The following is a 16,523-nucleotide window of genomic DNA, read 5'->3' on the forward strand; positions in this document are numbered from 1 at the left end:
AATACCCAAGAGCCTATTTTTTTTTTTTATACAGATTACCTTTATAACCCACAACCTTTACATAAAAAAAAATGGGAAAGAAAAAGTCAGCTGTTTTTCGTAATGGTGCTGATAATGCACTCGATACCACCAAAGGCGATAAAATTGACGCTATTAGAACCTGGGACGATGTTGAGCATGATTCAGAAGACGACTGTAAGTTTTTTTTTTTTCGAGGACAGATAGATCTAGAATACTCATACAAAAGAAAAATAGTTCATGACGATAGAGGAAAGATCCTTTTAAACGAGAACCAAGAAAGTGAACAAGGTACTTTACCATTACAACCTCAGTGTTAAGATATGTATTGACAGTTTATTATTAATAGAGGAAAGCGATCGCGAGATCTATGGTTTAGAAGGCCTTGATTCCGAAGACGAATATTCCGACGATGATATTGCTGGAAAGCAAGTAGAGGAAGAAGCCGATGATAAAACTTGGGGTACATCCAAAAAGGCATATTACGATAATGATGAAGGAGATGACCTTGAGGAAATGCGTGAAGAAGAAGAAGAGGCTTTAAGAATTCAAAAGGAACAACTCGCCAACATGGATGAAGCAGATTTCGTAGACGATGCTTTAGCTGGATGGGGTCTCGGTAACGATGAGGATGCAGCCAACGATAAAAAACTCGTGGAAGAAGTCAGCAGAGATTTAGAGGATATTTCTTTTGATACGATCAAGATTGAAAAACGTCGCAAAAACCTTCCTGTCGCTGAAAAATTAAAGATTCTTCAAAACGAATCTCCCGAATTGATTGATTTACTCGATGAATTCAAAGATAATGTCGAATCAGTAGAACTCTTAAAGACCGTTGTTGAAAAGTAAGTTGTTGAAGGCTTTCCCCTTACATCTATCAGATAACTGACACTCTATTAATTATAGAATTCAAGCTAAAGGAATGCAACAAGACGAAACAGCTCAATTCATTTTATTCAAATACCAAACAGTCATGAACTACATGACCAATATTTCATTCTATTTTGCATTAAAGGCATCCGATGCCAACGATATTCGTGATCATCCTGTCATTCAAGCTTTATTCAAACTCCGTCAGACGCTCGAAAAATTAGAGGCCTTAGAAGAGAAACTTCAAGATGATATTCAAGACTTTGTCACTGAATTAGATGAAGAATCAGAAGAGGAAGAGGAACCTGTTGTAGTTGCTGAGAAGGCTAATAAAAAGGCCAAGAAATCTAGCCCCAAAAAGGCTGTCAAGTTTAATGCTGTGCAGGACTCTGATATTTCTGATGATTTACAAGAATCTGAAGATGAGCAAGATATTTTGAACGAAATTGAAGATATTGAGCAAGAATTCAAGAGTCTTAAAAAGGCAGCCAAGAAGCGTAAGAGAGTTATTAATGATGACTTTGGAGAATTGGAAGGATTGGATGAGATTGATATGGAAGATAAAATCACCAAGAAGAAATCCATCAGAGATTATGTTGCCAAAATTGATGCTGTAAGTTTGAATTTGTTTGTTAGCAGATTGAAAGTACTAACCAACCAAAAATGATTATTTAGAAACAAGCCAAAAACTCTAATAGATATCAGGGTGATGTTGATTTACCATACAGAGATCGTGTTAAACAGGAGCGTAAGGGTGTTGCACAGCCTCAAGATACATCTGCTGATTTGGATAATGCCGATTGGGATGAAGAGGATACTGCAGCTGCCGATGAAGTTCGTCATGGTAAAGCAGATTCTGATGAGGAATATTACAACGAAATTGCAGCTGGTAAAGAAGCTACCAAACGTGCTAAATTGGAGAATTACGAAGCTGAAAGACCTGCTATTGAGAGTCGTGATATTCAAGTAGAGGAAGGTCGTAAGCGTTTAGCATCTTACAAGATGTTGAAGAATAAGGGTTTGACTCCTCATCGTAAGAAGGAGAATAGAAATGCTCGTGTTAAGCATAGAAACAAGTATGCTAAGCAAATGAAGAAGTTGTCTTCTACAAGAGCTGTTGTGAAGCCTCAAACTTCTGGTTATGGTGGTGAAATGAGTGGTGTAAAGACTAACGTTATTAAGTCCGTTAAATTATCGCAGTAAAGATTCCCTCTCTTTTTTTTTCTCTCCCCCTTTTTACATTACACTTTTTTTTTTCATACTTCATATTCTTGTATCTATCCCCCCCCCCCACACACACACAACACACACACCTCCTTTTTTAAACTAAAAAAACCACCTTGTGTTTTCCTTTTTTGCCTTTTTGTAACAATTATGATATGATTATTAAACTAATTAAAAATATAATCAATGACTATTTCATTTCATACAAAACAAATGTTTAAAATAGACTTTATCATTTGGACTGTTGTGACAAGCCATGCTTAAAGTCGTAAGACCATATACCGCATGTAGTGTTCACATTTAAATCTGACAGGCTAGTTGTAAATCATAAAAAAAAAGTTATCCTTGTCTATTGACAGTAATTCGGTCATTCAATTAATTTCATGTATCCAAGGTAATGTGATTTCCAGCACTATCTCTGTCAATTATATAATAACCCAAGGGTAATTATGTACAGCCTCCCGCTTGAAAAAAAAAAGGCGTCTCCTCCCCCCATCAACCACCCCTCTCCCAAGCCCATTTTATGTGTCTCAAACCTTGTAAATTAACTCCGCGAACGTTAAACTCGCGGAGTTAGGCTATCTTGATTTCAGAAGTTTTTCTAAATTAAGAAGGCTTTCAAAAAAGAATATTAGACCCTTTCATAGAAAGTATGAAACCAAGGACAAAGGAAATCATTTATTGAGACGAATAACATTAGACAGTGTAGTCTTTTTCCAGACAGAAATTACTGTTCAGTTTAAGAGCAAGTTGACAATACTCACTGTAAGTCGGTGCGTTGAGTCTTCAAAGTGACACACAAAGAGATATATTTCACTGAAGCATAAATTTTTTTATAATTCATACAAAGAAATAATTCATTAACCACCAGTGGTCTAATTATTCCAAAATATTGAAGCCTTCAATTCATACCGGTAATGAATTTTCTGATTACTGCTTTAATGTTTAGGGGGAGGGGGCTCTCTCTCTCTCTCTTCCAATTACGGTTTATGCCCTATATTAATTATATAGGTCTGAAAATCACATTGTCTGATTCGGCACCGGTTTCTAATAAAGGGTTCTCATATTCTTTTTTTAAAACGGTCTCATGCTGGACTAGAATACTATATCCTGACTGTATAATGCATACTAAAATTGAAATGACAGAATCCAATGCAACTCCTAAATATGCAAGAATTTATTTTTATCGCACAAAATAAGGGGACAAAAAGGTGCCACAAACATTGTTGTATTTTTTTCTGTCTTGTTTGTTTGTCTAATTTATATCACACACCCATTTAATTACTTTTTATAATATATTAAGCATGATGCCCGTGCTCAAGTGCTCATTTGCTATTAAGCCAAAAATCATGACCACTAAAGAAGAAAAAGGAAAAAAGAAAAAAAAAGGTGTGTATATGTGAGTGTAGTGTGCCATCGTCAGAATGAAATGTTTATATTAAAAAATTTGCAAATCATCTTTACATTGTAACAAGTCGCAAGGAAAACTAATAATAGATTTACGCTTTTACCACATATACCTGTATTTTTTTTTTCTCTTTCTTCTAATACCCTCTTTTTTGTCTCGTTAATAGTCCTTCTATAATGTGCCCTTTCATTCTTTTTTCTGTTTAGTATATTAATATACTAGATAAAACTTTAAAATAAGCGTTTCTTATAACTGAGACATTTTCATGTTTGACAATACGGAAGCACAATTAAAATTCCAATTTAAACCTTGGACATGTACATGCACCATTTCGCTGAAGAACAAAATAAAGAAGAAGAAAAAAAGCAGCACAAAAAACACTGAGATCTCGTAAATAAAGTCTTTCCAAGCCTTGGACGTAGTGTCATCATTAAACCGTATTATGATAATTAAATCGATATAAGCTGCATGAGAAATAATACTCCAAAAGACAGACGCGTTGATCGACACACTGCATAATGAAGTTCGGTTGAACTAAGGGACCGAAAATATGTAGTTTCGTCTACATGCTGCAAACACAGCCACGGCAAAAAAGTGAATAGAACCAGGGCGTAAACCAATTCACTAAAAAGGATAATTACCCACATTGCTCATGTTTATATATAAAATTGTACATTACATTATTGCCATGCTGTCCTAAATCACTTTTACAGGTCTACAACATAATGCAGACTGAGAAGTTTACTCAGATTCATGTAGGGACAACTGGGCTAAAAGAAAAAAAAAAGGATACTATGGTGATTAGAAAAGAAAAGGTTTTGTTGTAATAAGGGATCATTGGTACCTGACTAAATCGAGAGGCAAGGAGTGATTAAATAAAATAAAATGACGTTGTGTAATTATCCTGACGAGAGAGTTGTTTATATTGAATTTAAAGAATAATTACGCCCTGATTGGGTGCTCAAATTAAAAAAAGATAAGCATTGGACCCGCCATTATTCATTTCCTTTTGCCAAATTCGTCCGGCTATCGTACCCGCATAATATCTTTGACTACTATCTGACGATCTACCTTTTCTCTCCCTCCCTCCCCCCATCGTACAACCTACTTTTGGCTAAACATGTGAAACAAATATCCGTAAATACCCCACTTTCTTGTTTACCCGTTGTGAACGTGTGCATTAAAAAACCAGTTTGGAAGCTTGTTTCGAAGGTTCCAAGACTAAAACTGTTTATCATAAAGTATCCCTCTGAAATACTGAACTAATCTTATCGATAAAGGCATACTAATGAACTTTCAGGAGCCCAACTACATCATTATACGGATTTATGCATCTCGAGATCAAGATAAGTTTTTTTGTAAAAGTAATGCAACGAATTTCATATTCATCTTATTGGGGTATTCACAGTTGCCATAGCTCTCCGGAGATTCCCATGCTAATTTATTGTATCTACCACGTTTTTAAAATAAAAGCATTGGTTTCATTATTACAATAAATTGATTGGGATACAGTGAATCGATTCGTATACAGTGAATTGATTCGTATACAGTGAGTTGATTCGTATACAGTGGATTGATTCGTATTTCATTTCCCTTGTTATGAGACTTACATACAAAGGAAAAACCTTCACAACATTGAGAAACAATCACGCACATCTATAGTCATATGCCGATTTTTATTTAAACAGTATATTATATCATCATACTTGCATATTTTAATCCCCTATATAAACACACATTAGCGTAAGGGTTTTCTTTGAAGACCTTGTAACATTTTTGTTAGATCATTGCATATATTTACATTTTACGTTGATGCATTGAGATTTATCGAAATCGTTTCGACCCCAAACTGCAGAATCTTGTCAATACATGTGGTCTTAAAATGCACTGGCACTTATGTCCTATTACGACAAGTAAAGAGATCAAATGCGATCCGTCAGATTACTAATTATTTTAGCCATCGTTACTGAAAATAAAAAAAAATTTACTGGCGTTTGAAACTCCATTCTTTGGGGGCCCTCTCTCTTTTTCACTCAAAAGATGTCCGTATTGCACAAGTTCTCCCTTCAAAAAGACTATAATCAATTAAAGGATTACTTGGCTCAGCATGTACCCACTACTACCATGTTGCTAGGTTGGCTTTTGGGCACAGGTTTTTACGAAACTGATCGTAAAGGCAAATGCTGCATTTGGACATCTCATCCCGATCCCTTTCAATGTAAAGATCCCGTTGTCTGGATTTTTGACAGCAAACATCGAACTCGGGTTTTTGTCACCTCCGAGGTTGTCCTGGATTTAGGCACTTTTACAGAAGAAGCTAGAGAGTTGGCTAACTGCGCAGTTTACAAAGATAAAATCTTACCTAATTACTTTGTGGAACCCCAGCTTGAAATTCTCTACAATCAAAGTAAGGAAATTCTCGAGTCTGCCATGAGAGCATTTATGGAAATGCATGAAGGGGAAGGTAAATAAAAGCCTGATTTTGACATTTAGGTAAATATGTCAAATACTAATGTGACGATTCTTTTAAAAAAAAACCAGTCTTCCTACACGGTGTCAACTTGTTATGGTCTTCAGTGTTTCATAAACTAATTGATGCCCAGTTTGAGGCTCCTTGTTTCAAATTTGTTAAACCAACATCGTCTTTAGATCTGGATGGGGAGATGACCTTACCTCATGATTTAAAGTTGACTAAATTAGAACATCAGGATATCCAAAAGGTAAAAAAAAAAAAAAAAAAAAGATCGTCTAACAAACTCATAATGCAATTAAATTGATTGCTTACGGCTTTAAATCTACTAGGTACACTCTTCAAATAAGGTAACCTATGACATCAAATATATTGAGGATTGTTTCCGCCTTTCAAGTGCTATAAGAAGAGTTGATAATGACGAGTTGGCTGCCTGGACTATGACCCATCGTGACTGTAAGTCAATTCGAAACAAATGATAATTATCAAAAGAAAACTCAAAAAGTCTTTTATCAGTTGCTGTAGGAGCTCTTTATGTTTTACCTGAATACCGTCGCAAAGGCTATGCTGAAGTGATTTTACATGATGTATGTAAGCAACATGTTGCTTTCTATAAGCAAGCAATTCCTGAAAAGGCGGCAGATCTTTACTTTTCTGCCACTGTAGAATACTTTAATACTCCTAGTGCAAACTTATTCAAAAAAACTGGCTGGGTTAGTCTTGGTCTTGGACGCACTTGGATTGCCGGATCTCCAGTTGGAAACAAATAGTTACTTGACATCTAGTTGTAACATAATTTATTTTTTTATTTTTTATCAAGTATACAATTATATGTGATGTTACGATTTTTAAAAAAAAAAATAAAAAAAAAATTGAGTATAAACAAAATGAAACCCTTCTCTTTTAGATGACAGCAGCAAAAAAACCAAGTTTCTCGACATGCTGACCTTGTCTTCTCTTTTCCTGTACAGATTTATCCTCTTCCAAAAGCTTATTATCTAATTGTTCTATCAGGGGTTTTGCCAAGGTTGTAGCAGTCTAAAATATAGGTCAGCATTGTTGGGTATGCAAATATATATAAGGCAATAGTTTGTTATACCTGAATCATCTCTGTCAATAAACTTGGATCAATGCTTCCAGTAGCGCCCTTTTGAATACCGCAAACAAGGCCGTCCTTGTTAACACCAACAGTCAAAGTAACACTCGAACATAATTCCTCAAGAACAGTAGGATCGATAATGTAACGTTCAGCAATCTTGTATAATGTGACAGAAATAGGTAAATTCTCCCAGCCCTTGATGGGTTCAGCATCCTCAACATCGTCCACCACTTCAAACTCGAAATCGCCATCACCTAAATCTTGGATTTCCGTCTTTGGAATACGTGTGTTGTAAAGTGCAGCACGTGTGGTCATAACAATACAATCTAAAAGATTTCCTGCTGCATCCATTACCATGGCATCGATATAAATGACCCAACATTGCTGATTAGGAATGATGCATAAATTTTCAAGATCTAAACCACTTTGAGGTCCGTTTAAAAGTCTATCAATAGCTAAAGTCAATGTGTTGTTGATTTCGTCAGCTCCACGTCCTTCAAATTGTTGTGATGCGCTTGGTGAACTAGATACAGAGTTAGTTAGTATAAAGTCGGTAGAATTTTAAAGTCTGTCAGGTAACGGATAAAAGCTGAATGTTTACCATTCGACGTTGCAAACAACACGACCTTGATTAGGTTTGCTTTGTTCTACTTCACCAATTTCAACTTTCACACCAACAAGGACGTCACTATCGCCTAAACGACAACGAGCACTACCACTTGCTTGAGATAAGAGACCTGTCTCCATTACGACATGACGGTATTCAAGACGAGCTCTGCCATCAGCACGACAATCTTGCTCAATACCGAGTTCAACGTACTTCTTTTCTGCTGGTGATATAAGTGGTGCAGGCATGGTATTTTTGTTCTGTGTGTGTGGGGATAAAAAAATTCGATAATTGAAATAAAATTTACCCTAAAAAAGAAAAATTGTGTGGCTTGCGTTTTTGTGCTGCAAAATCGGCAATTCAATCAAAACACACACACAGCCAAACACAATGAAATCGGTTTGCGTTACCCGCATGAAAACTTGAGTGTCGCGTTTTAGTTCTTTTTTTTTTCTGTTTATCAACTTTTTCTTTTTTCTTTTTTTTTTAAATACTTTTCTTTTCTCTATTTACAAAATTATGATGGGAAATATGGATAGAGAGCAGGATGAAGGGTTTTTGGGCGCCTATAAACCACGCTCCTTCAATCGCTCCACACAACAGTCTGCAGCTCAAAATCCATCAAAGCAACGTAAACCAAAGATTACTCCAACAGACAGAGGGGCACCCAAAAATGAATTTTCAACAGCCATATCTTGGCCAATTATATTAGCTATCATCCCCACTTTAGGTGCCTTTATCGCAGGTAGCGCAGAAGTCTGGAGTGACTTTATTATGATACTCTTGATTCTGTACTATGTGTACAAATGGATTACTGGTAATAAATCATATGTAACAATAATAAATCATTGTTTTAATATAACCTATTATTATTATTATTTAGTTCCCTGGGCTTATTATGAGAGTGCACGATCCCGCCGCATGATCCACCAGTATGCTACAAATAATAACAACCAAGCGGGCTTGGATCCTAACAAGAAGAGAGACATCAAACGTAAAGAATCGGTTGAAGAAGAATTAAGGAGACATGAGCTGATAGGTTTAGTTTGGGTTGTAATATCTCCTGGTATTGCAGGATATACACTTCAATATAGCCGATACTTTCTAAGTAATTATGACAAGTATATGAGTACTTTTAATGTCACCGTCTTTGTTTTGGCCGCCACCCTTAAACCCTTGATTCATGTCATGGCTCTTTTGCGTGAAAGAACAGTCTTCTTACAGAGTGAAATAATGGTGAACGAAAGTGAAACAGACCTATTAAGAAAAAAACTAGACATGATGGAAGAAGAGCTTGAAGGCTTGAGAAAAGCATTTGCTACCAAAAGAGATCTAGGACAGGTATATTTCTATAAAAAAATAAGTGCCGAGGTGACAATGCTAATTATATATATCTTGCATTTAGGTGGCAAATGGCATAAATCCGACACTTCAGAATATAACAAAAGCTATAAGACGACTTGAAAAGCAAGAAAAGATACTTGGATCGTGGTCTGAAGAACGGTTCACGGAAATCGACCAAAAGGTGCAAGACTTTGACCAATTCATATGTTACAGCATTGAGCAGGACCAAAAGAAGTCTGGGCAAAAAATACTTGTCACTTTAATGTTTTTGCCTATAAACCTTACATTTTGGGCAGCAAGACGCATGACAGGGCTTTTACCTATTCCTAGAGCTCTATTGGGATTCACACCTAACAAATCCCCTCGGTCCGCATCAGCATATCGACCAAATTCAAAACATTTGACACATCCTGATATACCGACAACTTCCTCTTCTTCTGAACCTCCCATAATCCAACCGGAAAATGCTTGTCATCGTCGTCACGCAACTACTGCCAATGATCCTTCTGAAGTTAGCTATTCGGGTGAATAATCGGTTCCACCTCCATATTAGCTTTGCTGGTCACAGGCCTCGTTCCTAAAACGTGTTTAATCATTTTCTCATACAAACTTTTGCATTAATCACGACAATATCTGTTATTTAGCTTTTTTTTTTTTATGTATACCCTTCTCTTCTATTTAAAAATATAAAAACTATTCATGTCTCACTAAAAAAAATATGTAATGTACAATGCACTGGAACACATATCTACTCAAAAAAACCTGTTTATAAAGTTCTCTTTTTTTTTAACAACGCCGATCGAGACAGCCAATGATAACGGTATCGAGATGCAACAATTGAGCACTGGTCTCAGTCACTAATAAAAGGTCATCATCACAATTAGCTGAAACCGACATGCATACACACTGATAGCGATCTGTTTTTTTCGAAGCAGATGGAAAAGAACTATCGTTATTAATTTACATCACAAGATTGAATCGGTTGCTAAAGGTACTATTTGTTGTTTACAAACATACATGTATGACTTTTTGCGACAATAACAAGGAGTTTATATCTAAGTTGCTACACTCATCAATGCAAATTATTATTGTTTCTTAATTCCCATACTACCCCCCCCCCTCCCCCAAATAATCAAAACGACGCATAACAATTAATTTTTTTCGGGGCCTAATCCTACAGTACTCGTTTATGGTAGCACAGGTGTTTCGAACCATTTAAAAAAAACGCTAACAAGCTTAACAGAAAGATTAGACCGTTCACGAAAAGGTACGCATGAGTTAACGCTTAACCATTATATCTGCCTTTTCTATTATTATTATTATTGATAGCAACCAAGACTACAAGAACACGTGTATTATCTAAATACTTATAGACACATAAAAGAAATACCTTCAATTGTAAAACAAAATTTGGCTAATTTTTTTTTTCGCTTAAATTGGACACCAAATATACAAACGTATTTTGGCTTAAATTATCTTTTTTTTGTTGGGGTAAACATTATGAATACAAAATCGCGATAAATAACATCAATTATTTGTTATGTTAAATGTTTGCAATATGTCCTTATATCTCTTAGGTAATTTTGATGTCATTTTAAAATAACATCGTCTAATTTGTTATAAGCAAAAAAAAAAAAAAAAAAAAAAAAAAAAAAGATTGTAACAGTGTAAAGTATTATATTCAAACAAGAGACGATGATTATGTTACATTAAAACAATTCCAAGCACAATGGGGTTATCATCCATATTTAGCACAGATCCTAATTTTTCAGAATCCTCTGGGTTAATGCCTCCATGACTAAATTTGACAGGAGGATGTCTTTGATCGACTTTCGGTGCCAAATCTCTGACAGGCAATCCTCGCAAATCCTTTATATTTAGCCCGTAACATGCTACCAGAAAAAAAAGGTATGCCAATACCAAGAACTATGCCGTACCATGAGGCATCTGCTTCCACAAATGGTTGTGCCGCCCCATCGGTTCTTTTAACAAAGAAATCAGATCAATGTTGCGTGATATTCTAGTTAGAAAGTAATAAAGTAAATTCATTTATGTCTAACTCAGCTTTATAAAAGCCAGATCTATGTCTTTTGATAGGATTAGCATAATCTAGCATGTCTTAAAATGAATCAACGCCAGTTCCGCTACCCGTAATTATGTATCATATATCTGAAAAGCTGTCAATTAGAACTTCGTCATTATCGTGAAAGTTACCATCTTCTACTGAGTATAGACCTCCATCATAGTAATTTTAACAGTAATTTCAAGTAGATTACCATCGTCTCTGTAGCGAGTCAAAACATTATCAGTCGCACTATTATTTCAGACTACTCAAAAGTAGCTTGCGCAGATATGTATGTAGGATTTTCATTATGTACACCTTCTAGTTTAAATACGATCTCATTACAAGGTAAATCGTCAGGATTCTCAATACTAAACTCTTTGTCATACCTACTTCTTTTATTTAGTGGTCATTTTTAGTGAGATGTGTCTGCAGCGGTTGCATTAAAACTCACACTAAAATAATAGCTTCCAGATTAAAAATTTAATTTTTCGTTTCTTTTCCTTAACTTTTCAAACCAAATGAGCAGCTAGGCTGCCAATTCCAACCATATCCCTACTCCAACTGAAATGGACAATAAAAATTTATGATGATCATTACGAGAACCACCTATGGCTTTAGTAATTTATTTTAACCGTTGGGGACTCACTGAAAAATGATATTTCGTTTTCAGTTCGACTTGAAAATGACACATTTATTCAGTGGAAATTTAAGCGCACCGCTGCAGATGTTCTTATGTATTTTGGGTCTGCGGTATAAATCATAATAGACGAGGTTTTTTTAACGGTAGTTGTGATGTGTATACTGTTGATATTTAAGGAGCTTATTTTTGACATTTAATAGAGCATCCCCATCTGTTACTGTAATTGAACTACTGTCTCTAATTTTTGCCCATCTGTCATCAATAATGCTCGCTGCCATATATGAATGAATTGGTGCAAAAGTAACAGGTATGTTGAGCTCTACCTCTGGTAAACGAAATCGACTGGATTTCTTTGCTACTTACACATTCTATACGCTTAGATATATTGTTTACTGGATTCCACAACATTGGTATCATCTTCACTTAAAAAAATTCAGTCTTGTTTGGTGAATTGTCTTTTCTGCCAAAATAGAACGTATCTATGGCACCTTCCCTAAAGATTCCATCAGTGATTGTATCTTGAGACAGGCTCGGAACGATAGCTGCTTGGTGTAGACATAAAACCAAACTTCAGAAAGATTAGGTTTGATATCTAAATTTAGCGAATTCTCTGCATCGTAAACATGTGTTGATAGCTCGGTAGGCTAAAGAAAAAAACTTGATGTAAAATTGTACATTAATTTCCCTCCCACTCCCCATAAGTATATCATACAAGCCGAATGCCTATAAAATAATGTCTGTCAATGGGAATCCTGGAGAGTATATAACCTTCAGTTTTGATTGAAAGAAATAAAACAAAGAAAAAATGTGTTTTTATTCATTAAATAATTGGATACAAGTCCATCATGTCATATAATCCTTCTGCGCACAAGCACTTTTATGTTCAAATCCCAAAAAATTCAAGATTGATAATTGGATAATATCCACCAATAAAATAAGGCGGGATTTTGACAAAGACATGTCAGGCCCCAAAAAATTTTTTCTTTCTTTTTTGTACATATTATTATAAAATGGGTAGTAGCTTCTCTAAAGAAAAACCCGCTGTTAAACCAGACCAGCCATTAGCCACTGTTATGACAGAAGAAAGACCTACACTCAACGAAAGGACTGGCTCTAAACGATCCATGGATATCGATGACGATTCTAAACCACGTCAATCAAAGAAAAAGCGTAATGGCAAGAAAGATAGTTGGGCAAAGAAGACAAAGAAGGAGGGTGGTGAACAAAAGATGCCTGCCGGAGGACTTCAACTTCGTCCTGAATCATTAGGACCAAAAGAACCTCGTATTCCTAAAAAGAAGGTTGCTTTGTTTGTTGGATACAATGGTACCGGTTACCAAGGCATGCAACTGTAAGCTTTCTTTAGAATTAACTAATACTATACAGGCGCTGATATATTTTTTCTATTAGTAATCCGGACTGTTTGTCTATTGAAAGTGTCATTTTTGATGCCATGGTGAAAGCCAACGCCATTTCAAAAGATAATTCGTCTGACCCCAAAAAGGTAATTGCCACTAATATGCTTAAAAAAATAAGAGATATTCATCATCGAATTTCTAGTCTTCATGGATGAGAGCAGCTCGTACAGATAAGGGTGTTCACGCAGCCGGTAATCTCTTATCGTTAAAAATGCAAATCCCCACTGATTATGATGTTGTTGAACGTATCAATTCATTCTTACCTGAACAAATCCGTGTTTGGGGTTATGTTCCCGTTATTGGATCATTCCACGCCAAAAATTTGTGTGATTCTCGTGTTTACGAATATCTTTTACCTACATGTGCTTTTATGAAACCCATCAAAAAGATCATGACCGATACACCTACAACCGATAATGATTTGATGATTTGTACCAACGATCCCGTCAACCCTATCACCAAATATACAACACGTAGTACACCGGAACTTATTCAAGAAAGACACGATTACAGAGCTACAAAAGAGCAATTGGAAACATTCACAACTGCTCTCAAGGAGTTTGAGGGAACTCACAACTATCACAATTATACAAATGGAAAAGGATTTAATGATAAAAGTGCAAATAGATATATCATGAGCATCAATGTATCCGATCCTATCTATATCGACGGATCTGAATGGGTCAGTATCAAACTTCACGGGCAATCTTTTATTTTGCATCAAATCCGTAAAATGATCTGTAAGTGATAAAACTGTATCTGTTGAATTTGTATACTCACTTTTAATATTAGCTATGGCTATGCTTATCACACGTACAGAAACACCTATTTCACTTATTGCAGACACATTCGAGTATCCTCGTATCAACATTCCTAAAGCACCAGCACTTGGATTGTTATTGGAGAGACCTATTTTCAATGTTTATAACACAAAGATGATCACCAAAGCCAATCAGATTGAACGTGGTGAAGTGGACTTCAAGAATTTTGATGATAAAATTCAAGCATTTAAAGAAGAATGGATTTATAAAAAGATTTTCGAAGCTGAAAACCAAGAGCATGTTTTCGATGGTTATTTAACTTCTTTGGATGCCCATATCGGTGACGATTATTTATATTTGAACAAAGATGGTATCATTCCTGAAGAATGTCTTGTACATACAAAGTACAATAGACCCGTTGTCAAGACGGAATCTGATGATGAGGTAGAAGAGGATTGAACAAACTTCAAGCACAAGTTGGTCAGCATGTAAAACTAACACGCAAAACTATGAACTCAAAAGAATGGAAAAATAAAAATCATATTTAGCCCACGCTTAAGTTGGATATTTTTGTTATCACATAATCAAACAGGATTTCCGATCCTAAGACTGTTTCAACTCGTGGTGGTGTGTAAAAAATACATGAAATTATTTGATTTTGGTCTACATAGGATTTTTGGTAGATGGCAAAGACCAGGATCCTCTGGAATTTTTAACCCTTGTGGTTAGAATTACATAGTAGATGTAGACATGAACCTTAAGTTCAGGCTATGCGCAAAGGTTGTAAAGAAAAGGGATCAAAGTGCGTATTGTAATAATATACCTTTCAACTAAGCCCAAGTATACTACTTCGATAAATATAATCAAGGGATCATAGATTTAATCTTTCCGCCAAACAGAAAGAATTGCATTGATTCAAAAAAAATACCTTTCATTTTGAAGTAACACATATCAATGCAAAGTTGAAGCAGCCGACCCGGACAATGACCGGAAAACCTTAAATTTCCTTTTATGGAAGGATAGATGTGGTGTCAAATTGACATCCATCCATCCCGTTCCTTTCAACGTAACCTACATACAATCATGGCTGCTGCTCAAATCTCCAAGAAGAGAAAGGTACACCACGATACCGAATGTCCTAGCTTATGGATTAGTTATTAACGATTTTTTATTAGTTCGTAAGTTGAATTTTTTAATTTTACACAACCCGTACCTAGATTAGAGTCGAGCTTCGAAATTTACACATGTCCTATTTTTTTAGGTCGCTGACGGTGTCTTCTATGCTGAATTAAACGAATTTTTCACTCGTGAGCTTGCTGAAGATGGTTATGCTGGTGTTGAAGTTCGTGTCACCCCTGCCCGTACCGAGTAAATTAAGATTTTCGACATTGTGGACTTAACAAATCAACTAAACAATTTATAAAATAGAATCATCATCCGTGCCACCCATACACAAAACGTGCTCGGTGAGAAGGGTCGTCGTATTCGTGAATTGACTACTCTTGTCCAAAAACGTTTCAAATTCCCCGAGAATGCTGTTGAACTTTATGCTGAACGTGTTCAAAACCGTGGTCTCTGTGCCATTGCTCAATGTGAGTCTGTTAAGTTCAAGCTCCTCAACGGTTTAGCCGTTCGCCGTGCTTGTTATGGTGTTGTTCGTTTCGTTATGGAATCCGGTGCTAAGGGTTGTGAAGTTGTTGTTTCTGGTAAGGTGCGTGCTGCTCGTGCCAAAGCCATGAAGTTTGCTGATGGCTTCATGATTCACTCTGGTAACCCCGCTCGTGAATATATTACCACTGCTGTTCGTCACGTTGATTTACGTCAAGGTGTCTTGGGTATCAAGGTCAAGATTATGTTGGATAACGACCCTACTGGTCGCAACGGACCTAAACTCTCTCTCCCCGATATCGTCACAATCCTTGAACCCAAGGAAGATGCTAGAATCGAAGAGCCCTCTTCTCAAGATTTCAGACCTGCTGCTCCTGTTGTTGCCGCTACTGAAACTCCTGTCGATGCTTAATATTCTCTTTTTTTTTTTCTGTCTGTCTACAATTTAAAATTAAAATAAAACCTTTTACACTCAACAACAACTTATTAATGCATTTTTGTTCTACCCCTATGAATATGAATTATAAACTATAAAGTAGAGTGAAATTTCCGTGACTTGCATACCCGAAAGGCAGTTGATTCGAATTTTAAACTGAAAAACTTTATCCTGGTTCTGCACGCATCATGAAAGAAATACTTGAGAAAAGATCACCAGTAGAAGGTAGATCTTTCTAAATCGCCTTTTGATCATAACAACGACTAACACAAGCAATATAGGTAGCATTCATAAAAGAGCACCTCAGAGACCTGCTGCAGTACCTACCGACATTTATATCTCAAATAAGAGTAAAACGTATGCCATCATAAAGCGAGTGACACGACTAATGTTAAAAGAAAAGTAAATGGTTTAAGCTTACAAACATGCGCACTTCGCTAATGAAACACTGATTTAGCCATAAGTCTGTCACCCTTCACGGTTTAGGTGCAATGGTAATTCGTGCTACTTCTATGGCTTTAGCAGTTCAAGAAGCTCTGGAGAACCAAATCATTT

The 16,523-nt window shown here is 36.0% G+C and overlaps 7 protein-coding genes across 7 annotated transcripts; 6 read left to right on the plus strand and 1 right to left on the minus strand.

Moving 5' to 3' along the window:
• The first annotated feature begins 4 nt into the window (after positions 1-4).
• Positions 5-2,338, plus strand: EV154DRAFT_475163 (Sas10 C-terminal domain-containing protein). Its single transcript, XM_051597974.1, has 5 exons — positions 5-195; positions 256-309; positions 368-863; positions 925-1,501; positions 1,564-2,338. Exons 1-5 carry the CDS (start codon positions 72-74, stop codon positions 2,089-2,091), a joined length of 1,779 nt encoding a protein of 592 aa, XP_051450265.1. The 5' UTR covers positions 5-71; the 3' UTR covers positions 2,092-2,338.
• Positions 2,339-5,697: 3,359 nt separating this feature from the next.
• Positions 5,698-6,917, plus strand: EV154DRAFT_533015 (uncharacterized protein). The gene is made up of 4 exons (XM_051603954.1): positions 5,698-5,984; positions 6,062-6,240; positions 6,323-6,446; positions 6,507-6,917. Exons 1-4 carry the CDS (start codon positions 5,951-5,953, stop codon positions 6,758-6,760), a joined length of 591 nt encoding a protein of 196 aa, XP_051450266.1. The 5' UTR covers positions 5,698-5,950; the 3' UTR covers positions 6,761-6,917.
• On the minus strand, positions 6,778-7,994 carry EV154DRAFT_557198 (ribosomal protein S5 domain 2-type protein). Its single transcript, XM_051605411.1, has 3 exons — positions 7,691-7,994; positions 7,090-7,612; positions 6,778-7,028 (listed from the first exon to the last, which is right to left on the minus strand). The coding sequence occupies exons 1-3, from the start codon at positions 7,942-7,944 to the stop codon at positions 6,894-6,896; spliced, it is 912 nt and encodes a 303-aa protein (XP_051450267.1). The 5' UTR covers positions 7,945-7,994; the 3' UTR covers positions 6,778-6,893.
• Positions 7,995-8,470: 476 nt separating this feature from the next.
• Positions 8,471-10,753, plus strand: EV154DRAFT_541051 (uncharacterized protein; the record flags this gene model as incomplete). Its single annotated transcript, XM_051604467.1, has 4 exons — positions 8,471-8,513; positions 8,580-9,037; positions 9,102-9,406; positions 10,714-10,753. The coding sequence occupies 4 exons, from the start codon at positions 8,471-8,473 to the stop codon at positions 10,751-10,753; spliced, it is 846 nt and encodes a 281-aa protein (XP_051450268.1).
• Positions 10,754-12,755: 2,002 nt separating this feature from the next.
• EV154DRAFT_488680 (pseudouridine synthase) lies at positions 12,756-14,383 on the plus strand (the record flags this gene model as incomplete). The annotated part of the gene is made up of 4 exons (XM_051599168.1): positions 12,756-13,096; positions 13,156-13,249; positions 13,306-13,903; positions 13,956-14,383. The coding sequence occupies 4 exons, from the start codon at positions 12,756-12,758 to the stop codon at positions 14,381-14,383; spliced, it is 1,461 nt and encodes a 486-aa protein (XP_051450269.1).
• Positions 14,384-15,007: 624 nt separating this feature from the next.
• Positions 15,008-15,944, plus strand: EV154DRAFT_488681 (40S ribosomal protein S3; the record flags this gene model as incomplete). Its single annotated transcript, XM_051599169.1, has 3 exons — positions 15,008-15,040; positions 15,186-15,292; positions 15,353-15,944. The coding sequence occupies 3 exons, from the start codon at positions 15,008-15,010 to the stop codon at positions 15,942-15,944; spliced, it is 732 nt and encodes a 243-aa protein (XP_051450270.1).
• Positions 15,945-16,156: 212 nt separating this feature from the next.
• EV154DRAFT_572116 (uncharacterized protein) lies at positions 16,157-16,374 on the plus strand (the record flags this gene model as incomplete). The annotated part of the gene is made up of 2 exons (XM_051606311.1): positions 16,157-16,193; positions 16,250-16,374. The coding sequence occupies 2 exons, from the start codon at positions 16,157-16,159 to the stop codon at positions 16,372-16,374; spliced, it is 162 nt and encodes a 53-aa protein (XP_051450271.1).
• Positions 16,375-16,523: the final 149 nt, after the last annotated feature.

The sequence above is a fragment of the Mucor mucedo genome (genome assembly GCF_025094135.1).
Source record: "Mucor mucedo strain NRRL 3635 chromosome Unknown EV154scaffold_269, whole genome shotgun sequence".
NCBI lineage: Eukaryota > Fungi > Mucoromycota > Mucoromycetes > Mucorales > Mucoraceae > Mucor > Mucor mucedo.